This window comes from Vidua macroura, chromosome 28, assembly GCF_024509145.1.
Source record: "Vidua macroura isolate BioBank_ID:100142 chromosome 28, ASM2450914v1, whole genome shotgun sequence".
Classification (NCBI taxonomy): Eukaryota; Metazoa; Chordata; class Aves; order Passeriformes; family Viduidae; genus Vidua; species Vidua macroura.
The window spans coordinates 2768018-2782406 of record NC_071598.1 but is presented as its reverse complement, the minus strand read 5'-3'; the positions used below and the strand labels follow the sequence as shown (position 1 = coordinate 2782406).

The 14389-nt window shown below is 42.2% G+C and overlaps 1 protein-coding gene across 2 annotated transcripts in view; it reads right to left on the bottom strand.

Moving 5' to 3' along the window:
• Nucleotides 1-3382: 3382 nt before the first annotated feature.
• The window catches only part of PPP2R2A (protein phosphatase 2 regulatory subunit Balpha), a 37896-nt gene continuing 26889 nt past the window's right edge, over nucleotides 3383-14389 (bottom strand). For both annotated transcript variants that reach the window (XM_054000647.1, XM_054000646.1), the window contains exons 3-10: nucleotides 13179-13276; nucleotides 10124-10289; nucleotides 9546-9658; nucleotides 9145-9322; nucleotides 8363-8527; nucleotides 7681-7850; nucleotides 7090-7181; nucleotides 3383-6242 (exon numbers count right to left, since the gene is read on the bottom strand). In XM_054000647.1, coding sequence (XP_053856622.1) covers nucleotides 5963-6242; nucleotides 7090-7181; nucleotides 7681-7850; nucleotides 8363-8527; nucleotides 9145-9322; nucleotides 9546-9658; nucleotides 10124-10289; nucleotides 13179-13276 — 1262 coding nt within the window. In that variant the 3' untranslated portion in view covers nucleotides 3383-5962. The remainder of the gene's footprint in view (nucleotides 6243-7089; nucleotides 7182-7680; nucleotides 7851-8362; nucleotides 8528-9144; nucleotides 9323-9545; nucleotides 9659-10123; nucleotides 10290-13178; nucleotides 13277-14389) is intronic.

The following is a 14389-nucleotide window of genomic DNA, read 5'->3' as shown; positions in this document are numbered from 1 at the left end:
CAGGCGCGGCACGCGCCGCTCCCGCCCCCCGCGTCCATGGCGCGACCCGCGCCCGCGCACGTCCCGCGCGTGCGCAGGGCGAGCGCTGAGGGAGCGGTAGCGGCGTGACGGGGAGGGGGACGCGGGGAAAGGGAGTGACCTGAGCACGGTCTGTCAGGCTGGGAGAGCCCTCCCCGGCCACCGAGTCCGAGCGGTGACCGATCCCCACCCTGTCCCCAGCCCAGAGTTCTGAGTGCCATGTCCAGGCCTACCTTGGACACCTCCAGGGATGAGCACTCCAAACATCCCCGGGCAGTGCCAAGGCCTGAGCACCCTTTCCATGGGGAAATTCCTGCTGATGCCCACCCTGAGCCTGCCCTGGCCCAGCCTGAGGCTGTTCCCTCTCCTCCTGTCCCTGTTCCCTGGGAGCAGAGCCCGACTCCACGGCTGTCCCCTCCTGGCAGGAGTTGTGCAGAGCCACAAGGTCCACCCCCGTCTCCCACCCTCTGCCTGCTTTTCATCTTGTTCTCTTCATTCTGTTTTGACGACACTTCAAGGTTTATTTGGAGGCCTAGACTCTTCTGGTGTAATTTTGTGACTTCAGTCTCATCTCTCTCACATGTATATCTATAAGTATTTTGCTTACCAAAAGTTGTAAAGGAACCTTTTACACCATAAAGTCCTCCCATCAAAAGCCACAAGAGTATAAATCATGTTTTTTTCATTACTGTACTCAATGAAGGAGTTCAGTAACAGCAACACCATCAGAGTGAAGCCATGCAGACACAACTCCAGTAGTGTTCTTTGTTTGCTCCCCATTACAAATGTGAAGAAATCACTTTATTTCTGTCAGAACTATTTTAAGCTAGAGAAAAAGCTTGTATGCACAAGTGTCACAATCATCTTGTACTACAATACCTGTTACAAGTATTTTTTGTCTTCTATTCATCTACACTAATTTGGAGGCTTGAAATCTTTTGTAAGACCAACACTTCTCAATTTGACTGCAGGCCTTGCATGACTGTACCAAATATCTGACCCCATGGAAAATCTGGACATCTCTGGGATAGCACTGGAAGATAATTAGCTGTGTTAGCAGTAAAAAGAAAGCGGCAATTGCATTAATTTGATAAAACATCTGCTTACGGGTGGAGGGGCTGCAGAACCATTTGAGATTGAAATCAGAACAATGAGCTAGTTGTGATTTTGAATAAAAAAACTGCCAGGTAACCCAGTCCTACTTTGCAACCCTCAAATCACAGGCTAACATGAGCATTTGTCACCACCCTCATTCAGGAAGCATTTGCCACAACACTTGTGGCATTAATATTTATCAGTCAAGTGGGACTATTAAAATTTCTGAGTCAGAAATAAATTGATCAAGATTATAGAGTGAGTCAATGCAGAGCCAGAAATAGCATTCACAAGGCCTGACTTTCAGCCCTGTGCTCGAACCACTACACAGGTTTCTTGAGGCACTTGAATGATGTAATTAATGTTTGTAATTTGAATACTTGGATGGAAAATGCTGTGACAATGGCAGCGTTGGATGGACACAAAACCACATATTAATAGAAGAGAAACAATGGCCACAGATTCCTGGGAAAAGCTTTTTGTACTGGAGTGCAATACAAAGTTTTTTCTTCCAGGAAAAAAAAAAAAAAAAAAAAAAAAGCCTTTAAGTCAATTAAAATCAAACAATTAACAAGACCTGTGCCAAGATAATCCCACTGTTTTATCTCATGGTTCCGAGGTGTTCTAATTGTTTGAAACAAGTAAAGAAGGAAAGCTCTGTCTGCCTCTAGATCCCTGGAGGTGTCCAAGGCCACATTGGACAGGGCTTGGAGCAAACTGGGACAGTGAATGGTGTCCCTGCCCCTGGCAGGGGGTGGCACTGGATGGGATTTAAGGTTCTTTCCAACTCAAAACATTGCATGATACTCAAGTCTAAAACATGCCATGATTACTTTTATTTTCTTTGTGTAGTATTTCTGTTCCCCAAAGCTGAAAAAGTGCCCTTTCCTGAGCTGGACACACCCAGCATCCTCCCAGCACAAGGGCTCTTCGCCCTGCACACCTGGGTTGAACTCTTTGCACTGCGATAATCCACCCTGGAAACGCTTTTATAGTGTTTCATATTTAGCAACAACTGATCACTGTTGATTCCGGAGGTGACTTTGAGGGACAGTGACCACACCTCGCCGTGACCACTCACGGTCCCGAAGCCTCCACCTCCGCAGTAACGTTTGCCTCCTAGTGGAGAGCCCCGGCTCAGAAAAGCATTATTTAAACCAGCCAGGGCTGTTTTCCTGTTTGCAAAGGTTGAGACTGTTAAAATTGGAGGGTAAAATTCACTGTGTAGATAAATTGAATTCACAGTTTTTATTCTCTCAGCTGTAAAACAAACACTGGTTTTATTCCACTGCTTATCTTTACAAGCCCAAACCAAGTTAAATAAGATGTTTGCTGCAGGCAAACAGCTCCAGACACCCACAATCATTACACAACAGCCTCACTCCCAACACACCTCGATCCAAGACACAGGTCCTTCCCTTTGCAACAGCCAATTCCATGGGAAAGGGCAAAAGGAGGCGCCTTTTATTCAATAAAAGGAGTGTTTGATCGGAGCCAGTATGTTTTACACCTCTACAGCCCCTAGGTGAAGAGCAGAAGAGCAGTACACAGGAAATTGCTTCCCAGCTCTGCTGTGCCTAAGAGGATGACAATAAAAATTTATATTAAAATATTGGAATTCCATCATCCATAGCCCCTCTCCAGGAGGGGAAATCCCACACGTTTCTGCTTGTCAGCACTACCTGAGCTTTTTCAAATCAGACTGATAATAAAAGGATCTGTAGTTAAGCAATAAATGATCCTGTCCTCCCTGAACAGAGCAGTAGGGAGCAGGTGCTGCTGCATATCCAGCGTGTTTCCCACACAGCAGCCACGTCCTAGCAGGGAAGTGACAAAGGACTTGAGGCACAGGGCTCTCCTGCACCTCGGCATTGTGTCAGCTGGATAAACACCTCACTCTGAACAGTAACTGGTGGCACGAGTGACACTGCGGTTGTCACATTGTAGATACAAACCACCTAAGAGGTGGTTGGTGGCATTTCAATCCCATCAGTGGTTTCAGGACAAGAGTGCAGGTAGGAGAATGCCTTCCCTGTGTTTAGTCTGGCATTCAGGGACTGGGAATTGCAGATTTGCACTGGTTTTACTGGGCACTGAGAATGCTGCGTGACTAGAGCAGCTGAAGGCAGTGACCAGCACCATCCTGCCTGGGACAGGAATGGGGACACAGATCCCCAGGCACAGGGAAGAGAACACTCATTCAAAAATACCTGCAAACGCAGAAAAGGGGAGGGGCAAGAAAGAGCATAAAGAGCATCCTGACAAAGTGTATTCTCTGTGTACTTTTATTAATAAAATATATGATTTACAGCATGTATCAGTGGACAGTGTGCTTAGAGAATTCTCTAATGGATAGTGTGACAGCACAGGCAGGAGCTGGGTTTGGTGAGGACAAGTTAAACCTCAGATGACATCTCAAGGATCACCATTACCAGCAAACCCAAACCCTTTCCCAAGGCGAGCTTTAACCCATCCCAGCAGGCCCAGCTGTGGTCCAAGAGGAAGCTGTACTGCAGTATTGCTCTAGGTGACTGCACCCAGTCACTCTGTGCCATCTTCACATGCTCAGCTCTGTGTGGGGCTGTGCTAAGCACCTTCAGGGCATCTCTGGGGCTCTGGATGGCACAGGAGCAGCAGCCTCAATACTATGACCCTCATCTTCCAATCCAGCATTGATAAACCTACACCTTCACAAAACATGATTTTGCCAGCTCCACAGCAAAAGCATCTCATCACCTCAGTGCCCTCATGGTAAGATAAAGAATAAGCCTCAGCCCTGGAAACAGCTTCACATGTGATTAACGTTACTCAATGAGTTGTTTCTTGAACTGTTGGAAAGTCTGGTTGCTGGAGTAAAATTAGTCACATGCTACTAAGTAGGAGTAGGGCCCACTCGTTTATTCACCCACTGGAAAACAGCTGCTGTCCCTGTGGCAGTTCATTTGTTTTACAAGGCTAACAGGTGGAAAAAAAAAAGGTAAAATCCTTACAAAGGCTCATGGTCACACATGCATGGTACAAGACAAATACTGTATTTAAGAGAACTGGATTAATAAATATTAGAATTTTTACATTTTCACACCACTGCAGAAGGACTTAAACTGAAGAGTGATTGCAATAGTAGTCTTGTTAATAACCTCTAACCCAGCCAAAATTTTACAGCAGAAACAGTATCTCAGTTGATCAAATCATAATGTCATTTTAATAACTACCTCTAAGCCACAGAAATAATACAGGTAACTCAAAAACAAAAATTCTCCCAGTCAAGGTAAATTCACCATGAATTCAAACTTCATTGAACATTTCCATGAAGGAGGAGCAAAACCTAAATGCACATTTAGCAAAAACACTGGAAGTAAAAACTCATGAGCCTTATAAAGCATCAATATCTAGTTCATCTTTGGGTAAGCCTTATGTGCTGAGAAGTTGAAATCTCTCGCATCACTATGAACACTTATTTCATGCAGCTTCTGTACTCCACAGGTTTGGTTCCTTGCACCAGTGAACATTTCTGTAAGTGCAGGAACTTTGCAAAGCCAAAAGCCAGAAGAAAACATTTGCATGGTTAAAACTACATTTCCAGTTAGCAATAAATACAGAAAATAGAGCGGAATGCAGTGCAGTCATTAGCTATGGAACCATGGTGCTGGCTGGTACTACAGAACACCACACAGGAGCTCGGACAACTTCTCACAAAGCCACAGGGGACTTGGTGCTCTAAACAAGGCATTAAAGGTATTTTATCCTAAAACAAGGCATTGAAGAATCCAGGATGAAACTAAACATTAAGACATCAGTCTCAAAAAATGGAATTTAAAACCTGAAGACTCTATTCCCTTTCTGATTAAAGCAACAGGTTAAAAAGAGGAGCATTCAAGGACACAAGAAGTGACTGCTCAGATCAAAACCTGACAGCAGTTGTGGTGCCGAGATGGAAGAGGTCATACACTGGCTGGTGCCCAGGTTACTCAGGAGGAATACAGGTACCTGTGAAATCCCTCCCTCTCTTCATTCCCATGAAAAATAATTAATACTGGTTAAAATAATTACAAAAAACATAATTTTATTTTCATGCATCTAAGGTAAAACACAGAGTATTTGTATAAAGAGGTAGATTAAAAAAAAAAAAAAAAAAAGAAAACAGATTCTCCATTCTTTGTCACTTTTATTCAGTAGTTTGTTTTTTTCCTTATTTTCTCTTTTTTGGTGCCAGACATGGCAAGGAGTGATTACAGTCAACTGTTTATTAAAACATTTGTTGCAACACAGACCCCCTTTACCACTGACCCCAAACGGACCCATTTTATGTGCTTTATTTTATTTTTTTTTCCATACACCACCACCGAGGCGAGGTGGAGGGGGGATGAAGGGAGAAGAGGGAGTCCAGGAGGCCAGAAGGAGGAGGAATGCTACAAGCCACAGCAAGAATGAGCTGTATTTAATAAAAAAAGGGGGCCACGAATGATACAGTAATGAGGTTACACAATTAAATCCCATAGCATGATTGAAGGCTTTCCCTGTGTCTGACGTCATCACAATGGAAGGCATAAAAAGTGGAGTAAACCGATGTTGAGACAGTCCAGTCTAGTCCATTAGGCAAGATGGTGCAAGTAGTCATTTAAATTAAAAAGTGCCCTATCCTCACCTAAATGGCTAGCAGATACGGAGACAACAGAGCCACAGAGCCTTCTCCATGGAGCTATAAAAGTGTGTTGTCATATGGCACATTTTTAAACACTGGAAAGGGGTGCCATAATGGACCTCTCACTTGCTTTTGTTACAGGTACAAATGCTAGATTCAACTATTTCAACTATGCAGGAAGTGACTCTTCAGTTAGGAATGCCAACCCTAATTCATCTTGTCTTGAAATATATACAAGTTATTTGTGGTAGCTACAGCAATGATGTTCTCCTTGGGGTGCCAGGCTGTGTGCAGGATCTTCTTATTGAAGTCTAAGCTGTCAACACTGATCTCGTCCTTCTTTCTCTTGCCGCTGGCGCACACCTTCCGCGGCTTCAGCACTGTGCGGGGTTTGTTGTTCTCCCGGGATGCCTCCAAAGTGATGTCTCGCTTCGTGTTTCTGTCAAACATCCTGAAGAAGTTGTTGTAAGACCCTGTCATGACAATGCTGCACAGAGGGGGAAGGAAGAAAGATGTAATTTAGGAATTCCTTCTCCTTTTAGCAAGCCAAGTCTCAACTGAGATCATGCAAGTGGAAGGGAGGTGGCCTCACCCACACCTGCTACAGTTAAAGGGAAGCAGGTACTGCAATGTTTTATAAATTTAAAACCTCCCAAAATACCCTTTTTCCTTCCCTGGGCCCTTTGAGGTATTTTGTTATCAAAGCACCTCGAATGTCATTATTTAATTTGATTTTCGCACACACACACACAGGAGAGATCCAACAAACCCTAAACACATCAGATTTTTAGTGACATTCAAGTTGTGCAAATTTATGTTCTAAGCAGCACATCTGGTTTGTGAAAATCCCTTATAGTTCCTGATTCTGCATCAGTTGTTCAGTAAGAAAAATACACTTACAAGTTTACTTGTCCTTCCTTTGCCTCAAAAAATATTTGAGCAGACAGATGCCAGATCAAAAAAACCAAAACAACATAAAAAAAACAACCAATCAACCAAAACAACAAAAAAAAACCCACCAAAAAAACCAGACAGGGAACCAATGAACTGCTTTAAATGCTGCAAATAAGCAGTTAATGACATGATTAGCACAGAAGCAAGAGCTGTCCTAAGTGGTCACTACCATGCAAATCACTGTAAAAGGGAACATTCCTGGAAGCTTTTCCCACGGGTTCCCCATGAGGTCTGGTGCAGATTCTTCCAGTTAATAATGCACATGTTACAGTCTACTGAAGTACTACAGCATTGTCCAAAACCAGGTATTTGAGGTCTACTGCCCATTTTAAGAATAACTTGGAAAATTTGAAATGCATAGGGATAAGAATTCCACTTGCCTGTCTGATCCATTCCAACAGCATTCAAACTTGTCAAAAATGCAATCATTCTCATACAGTGAACAGAGTTTACTTCTGAGGTATTCATGCACCTGGAAAAGAGGGATCAGAGAAACTGAGTGAGCATTAGACTCATATACCTGTAAAACAGCCTTCCCAGACTGTTCCAAAAACAAGGAACCTGAGACTGCTCACAAGAGTTCTTTCTTATAAAGAAAACAGCAATTTTTCAGTGGCAACTAAAAACATTTTATGAAAGGGAAATGTTTCACCTCCTGTTTTCTTCAGGATATAACACAGAACATAAAGACAGCCAAAGAGTTGTCATGGTTCTCAAGGCTGGAGATCACCTCTCCACCTCCCAAATTCCCACTGGGTAAGAGGAAGGCTTTTTCAGCCCCAAACACGGGTTTGGTTTCTGCCACTACCCTGCAAATACCACGATCTTTCAACAGGAGTGTGGAATCCCCAAACCTCAGGGATGCTCTGCCTGAATCTACAGACAAAACTGTAACTGCCGCATCAAGACTATCAGTAAGTCTCAGCCTCTGTCCAGATTTTTTAATTTCCAACCCACATGATTTTCAATACCTGGTATGTTTCCACAGGTCTATTTTCCATATTTAAATCCCAGATCTTCACTGACAGATAGTCTCTAGTCATCATGTATCGACCACTGTGGCTGAATTTGACATCAGATATGGAAGAGATGATTTCAGAGAAAAATGATCTGTTGCTAGGATCTTCTGGTTCTTCAAACACTGCCGGAAAAAAAGACAGGCATTTCAAGAGGTCAGTTTGTGTCTCTTTGATACAACATACACCTGAATTACTTTAACATTGTCTCAATAAACTTTCTACCTTGTGTTACTCTGTGTTATATAAAATAACTTTTAAGGAGAAACACCTGTAATATAGTTGCCATACTCTCTTACTGTTGTAGTAAGCCAAGGTCAGCTTCTTAATAAATGAATTGTTTGGTAATATGTGAAGTCTTGATTCATACATGCAAGATTTCCAGCACCAAGTACAGACCAAATGGCCTTTAATCACCTGAAGTCTGCAAAAAGCCATTCCTGGTGTTCAAACAGAAGCTGCTACTCATTCACTGTTTTTACTCCAGAAAAATATAAGTTTATTTAGATTTCAGACTTTAGATCTGTTCAATATACTACAGGAATCCTACACAAATCCACACAGACAATTCGATGTTTGATATACTCTAACAGCAAATGTCCTCCGGCACAGGAAGACACTAAACTGCAGCACTCACACTTTGAATGTCTGTCACAGAGGGCTGATGCCCTCATGTCACACAGGCGAATTGTGCCTTTACTGCTGCTGTAGACAAACGTGCTGCAGCTGTTGGGGTGGAACTCTGCGGCTGTGATCACCTCTGTCAGCTCCTCCATGTTGGCAGGCTTGATATCTACAATATCTGCAGCAGCTCGTTAAGGAATTGCCTCCAGCGAAATGGGTTTTTCCCAAGGTGTTTTTCAGTTTTTGATGCTGTCAGAAATGCTACTTCAGGCTTGTGGGACCCAGGCACAACCCAGGTAAGAGTTAAAATCAAGCCACACAATTTGTCTACAAAGCAAGGTGGTAACATCACATTCTGAATCAGTTTCAAGATAATTCTTACAGCAGCAAAAACTTGCTTCAGTTTTGCTCCGCTCCAGTAGTAATTAATTTTATACTACAAATTATCTCCCCATGTATTTCATACAGAACTTTGCTTAAATTCTAATTATACTGCTACATTACGAAATGCTATTTTGTATTAAAAATTTCACACAGGTGTGGCTGCTCCATCCTTGGAAGTGTCCAAAGCCAGGTTGGGGCAACCTGGTCCTGCCCACCTGGATGAGCTTTAATGTCCCCTCCAAACCAAACCATTCCTTCTCCAGAAGCACAAGCCCTTACAATTACTAGGGAGAAGTAACCAGGATTAATGGAGATTAATTCTCTGTATATATACTAAACACTTTTCATGAAAGGAAATAAAACCCAACAGTTTTCCTGCTCCCATCCCACAGAACAATGGCAAAACGATACTAAAACTTCTGTCTGTGATTTCTAGGTGCCACAGGTTGATCCGCAGGTCATCTGCAGACAGGTACGTTTCATAGTCACTATTGATGGAGATGGAATTGATGTGATACGTGTGGGCATTGGCAAATATCCTTCGTGGGCTGGCTTCCACCATGAGGTCCATAGGCCTGAACACTGGCACCTGAAACACACAGAGCAGGGCAAGAGTGAGATCCAAACCTACCACAGACATCGAAACTGCTCAGCACAGTCCTTCAACATCCTGAGCTGGATGAAATATCTTGAAAGTCAGTATTTCTGCCAAGTGACATCACAGGAAAGATTATGTTAATGATGTGATGGGGCAGTTCCTCCTGGAGCCATGGGCTGGGAGAGGAGGAATTAGCTGATTGTGAGCTACTCACCCGTAGTGTTGTAACTGTAGTAGGATCCCTATACCGTCCATCCTCCTCCTTTAAATTATAACCCTCAGGTCTTTTGTCCCTTTCACTGATTTTCCATAACTTTATTGTTTTATCTGCAATGAAACAGCCACAGTTGAAAATGAGAGCTGTGGAGAGACACCAGTCATCACTAGCTGATGCCTTCAAACAAGACAAGGCCGCCCACATGCACCAAAAAAGACAAAAATGCTGCCTGAGGAAAACAAGACAAGATAAAAAGCATTAAAAAACCTCCTCCACAGTTTCTTCTTTTTATAAGAGTTAGAGAAAGTTTCAGTCAGGACAGGGATTGCTATGAATGATTAATGTAAGCTCTGACATAGGGACTCACATACACTTGAAGGTCTCACATGGGCTGTAAAGCAACTAAATCCCAAATACCCTACCCTGTGCTGGGGACACTTGTGCCCAGAGAAGGCAGAACCACATCCCCAGATCCTTGCAGTTAAACCCTGCTTGATTCCAGCCTTTTGGAGAGTATTAGACCAAATCCTAATAGCAAACCTACATAATGACATGTTACGGTGCAAAATACTCACCATTTGTAGACAATAAAAACTGAGCAGCATTTTTCTGGGGTAACCACCTAATTTTGTTGATCTTCTCTTCAATTTCTAAACTTTTCAAGTAGTCAAACTCTGGTTCATGGCTTTGAAAGGTACTGTAAACATTGTATTCTCCCCTACTGTGAGACTGGGTTTTGTTCTAAAAAGAGAATTAGATGATCAAGACATGTATACAATGTACACTGGGGTACAACCTGCTTGATTTTCGTGATCCTGTCAACCAAATGAGCATCATCTCTGTTGCAAGAAATTTAATAAAGTTTCTACTATTTTGGCTAAGAAAACATCAGAGAAGAGACAGTTTATGCAGCAGCTTAAGTTTCCAGAAACTCCTCACAGAATGTGAATCACATCTCCAACAAGTTTTCACATTAATGCTGAGCAGCTGAACAAATTAATATTTTACTTAAATATTTTATTAAAAAAAAACCCAAAAACAAACTTCAACTTCTTTCACCTTTAATTTTTCCACCTTTGCTGTTTAAAGGGAATACTCCTTCCCTTGCAACACAGACACACAAATGGCAAATCTTCTCTGTGAGTATATTCAGCTTTCCAGGCACACTATGGAAATCCCACATGGCACCTCTAAATTTATACCAGCAGCTCCACTATTCTGGTCTATAATCTCCAAAGTCCCCTGAGAGCTTCTGAACTGCTTAAGCAGCTTTTTCTTCCTCATTCTAGAAGGGCAAAAAGCTCAGCACCTCTGCTCTGGCATTAGAGTCACCCCTGTAGTTACCTGTCCAGGTGGAAATGTTTGCAAAACAGAAAAATTTGCACAATTCCTCTTTCCAAAAGCTGTGTCTTAGGCACCAAAATATTGCACTGCATGGACTGAACCTTGAATTTCATCCAGTGGGTGAAGAAAATTTGATCAATTTCTGGTGTAGTAGTCCCCATGTCCACCTGTAGTGGTTTCAAGCTGAATTTTGTGATTTATTCCTGTCCCACCCATTGCAGAGATTGCACCATCAGATGCCTTTGCTGTGATATGTTCCTGGCTGGGGACTTTGCTCCTTCCTTCTCTGGTGTCTCATGTCCATGGGTTCATTTAATCCCTCAGTACCTCACCAAAACTCATCTGATACAACCCTTGCTGACCCACATTTGTCACATTCCTTGCATCATTTTCTCATGCTTCATACCCTGAGAGCTGGCAAGAATTCTTACACTTTAAAGTAAGCTGGGGGTGGGGAAGGGATAAGGGGGCAAAATGCTTAGAAATCATATTTGGCACCAGAATTCTGTACCACACCTGTCCCTTACACTGCTTTTCCCACCCTGGAGAATGGAAGGGACTTTGTTCTAAGCCTCAGTCAGAACTAACAAGTGAAGCTGGGTCACTGCATGGAACAACTTGGAAAGGAAATCTATTGTGCTGTAGGAAATGCCTTAGGAAAACCAGGGAACTGGGAACTTTCCTTCAATTCCAGACTTAACAACTGAGGCTTAAATATTTTATGTGCGTATTCTAGTAAAACTTTACAGGACCAGAATAATACATAAACCCAGTAACATGTGAAATCCATCCTTGGGATAAAATCAAAATTTAAATTCTCAGTCTCAGGGTGCTCAAAGGAAAAAAAAAAATCCAAACGAGGAGAGGTGTTGGCCCAAGTGCCTGATGTTAAATTCCAATTTAGGTAATTGCACAGTGCCTACGCAAATTCCTCCTCAGTTTCTGTGAGATGCAGTATTCACTTCCTGCCTGGCACTGAGCTGATGTCACTGGCTGCCACATTCCAGCCCGGAGGTGGCAGCAGTTTGGCAATGGGTGAAGCCACACAGGTTTGCACAGCTCTTCACACAGCCCTTGTCAGTATTTCTCTTCCTGCAGGCGTGGTCTGCAAAGCTCTCCAGTGCAGTATGGCAGAAAGAATTCCAAATAAAACACTTATATTTTACACACTTTCACATATAAAAACCTGCTCTAGACAGTTTGTTGGAACAACCAACTACCAGTGCATCAGGGAAGTAAGTCCCTACAAAGAAATCATTCCTTAAACACAGAGAAGCCAAAAAATGCCAAAAACAATTCCGTGAAATTTCATCTGACAACCCAGGTGTTCTTCCTACCCCTGGATCCCAGCTGCTAAGGATGTGAGCTTAGATTATGCTCCAAAAACCAAGAAGTCATTTAAATACAGCTCACCTGAGAGCAGGCAAGGAAGTGCTGCAACTTTAAGCTACACAAGAGGATTCTTAAATGCATCAAGCTACAACTCATGAATTAAAAGTAATAAAGAAATAAAAGGAAAACAATAAAAAGCCACAAAATACCCCAAGAGCTGGTGCCATGCAGCCCCACTAGATGTCCCCACTGACCGAGGGGAGCTGCTGGCACAGGGACGGTGCCTCGCCCACAGATCAGCCCCCTGCTCTGGGAACCGGAAATCCCAAGCTTTTAAAATGGAAATTGAAGGAAAAACTAATCAAAAACGAACAGTGGCATCTCAAGGCAGTGAGGTGACATCTCCCTGAAATACATTCTAACCACAGCAACTTCCAACTACAGTCTCAGTCTCAGTTAAAATCAGGCACTGCAGCTCACCTGCCCACTGACATGGAGTAGAGCCCAAAGTCCAAAAACCAAGGATAAAGCAAGAAAAGATACCTCTGCTATGGGGATTCTGTGGTTTTACTTGACTGATACCAGAGTGGAAAAGGACATCTGAGGTCAAAGTCACACACTTACTTAAGGGCAACTTTTAATATCCCCAGCTACAGTGAAATCTGAAATCATCGTCACAGCAAGGAAGAGTCACTGTATAAGAACCAACTTCAGCTCCCCTCAAGGGTCTTTGTGTCCTACCCCTTTTTGGTTTTCACTTTCAACATTCTTTAGACCACAACCAAAGACTGTTTAAAATAACTTCCATCACAAAGTTCTCATTAAATTTCAGTGTTATAATCACTTATCACACAGGCATGCACTTTGTATAAAGGGTTTTATAAAAACATCCTCCTTGTCTTAAAAAAGGGAATAGAAAGAACAAGTAATACAGAGTAATTAGACAGCACTCACCTCCTGCTCCTGTTGAAAGATGACAACTCTCCCTCCCTTGTCTCCTGTTGCTAACAGTTCTCCAGAATGGTTAAATTCTACTGTAGAAATTATATCCGCTGCAGAACAACAAAAATAAATCCCACAGATTAATCATTCTTCTAAATACCAAGTGGCCAAGAAAGGCACGATTTAAAAAAAACCCAAACCATTAAAAAAATCATACTTTAGTTGAAGGACATCTATAAAATGCAAGTAGAAGTTTCTTCCAAAAAATAATAGTAGTTTTTTAAGCTGTACATTTGAGAAGCATTTATGGATCACCATGTCAGAGCTACAAGCACGGTGTTGTGCATTACTTTGTTCTTAAAGGCTTAATATCCTCAACTTCTTAGAACTGATTTTTGTACACTGACTCTACTTTAGATAATACAGACTGTACCTTCCTAGAGCAACTGTGTACCTTTATGTTTTCAATTTTTCCTAATGCATGATTTAGATACAGTCATTATCCATATGACCTCAAAGCACCTTTTTTTTATTTTTAAGGACTTAATACACATTTGATAACTTAAAGGCAAAAGGTATAATGGGAGAAAAGTTCAGATATCCGTGTCTAAGGAATGCAAGGAATAAACAGCTGCAGAAAATCAGGAACAAACCTCAACAGTCTCCAGGAAACACTAGCAGCTCTTCTGAATGAAGAAGGTTTGCATTACCGCAAATGTTTTTATTAGGGAGTGCTAAAATTAAATTGTGAATATACACTGACTAGAATAGTAATCCATAGTATCAAACTGAGCTGTTCATACTTCAGAAAGGACAAATTACAACTTAAGCTCAAGCCCACCCATTCACATTTCCAAAGGTAGAAATGCTCCTTGGACTCCCAAATAGTTGAATCAGAAGCCAAACCATTTTTGAAACACCAAATTGCAACACAACTCTATAAATGTAATTTTCTGCTCAAGAAACTACTTGAGAGTTTTACATACACAAGTCTTGAGGCCATTTCACTTTCATGCCAGTCAGCTGTAGATAAACAGTATTTTCTGTGGGATGGTTTCTTTTTTCTCCATTGTATTCATAACATTTTAGACTTCAACAAGATCAAAACCTGCTTGACTTAGAGCCAAACGCCAGCTCCACAGAGTTTTGTAATCTTCAGCACAAACTGCCCTAGAGATTCCTCCACCAACCTCCCTGCCACTGTCACCTGGCACTGCTTATAC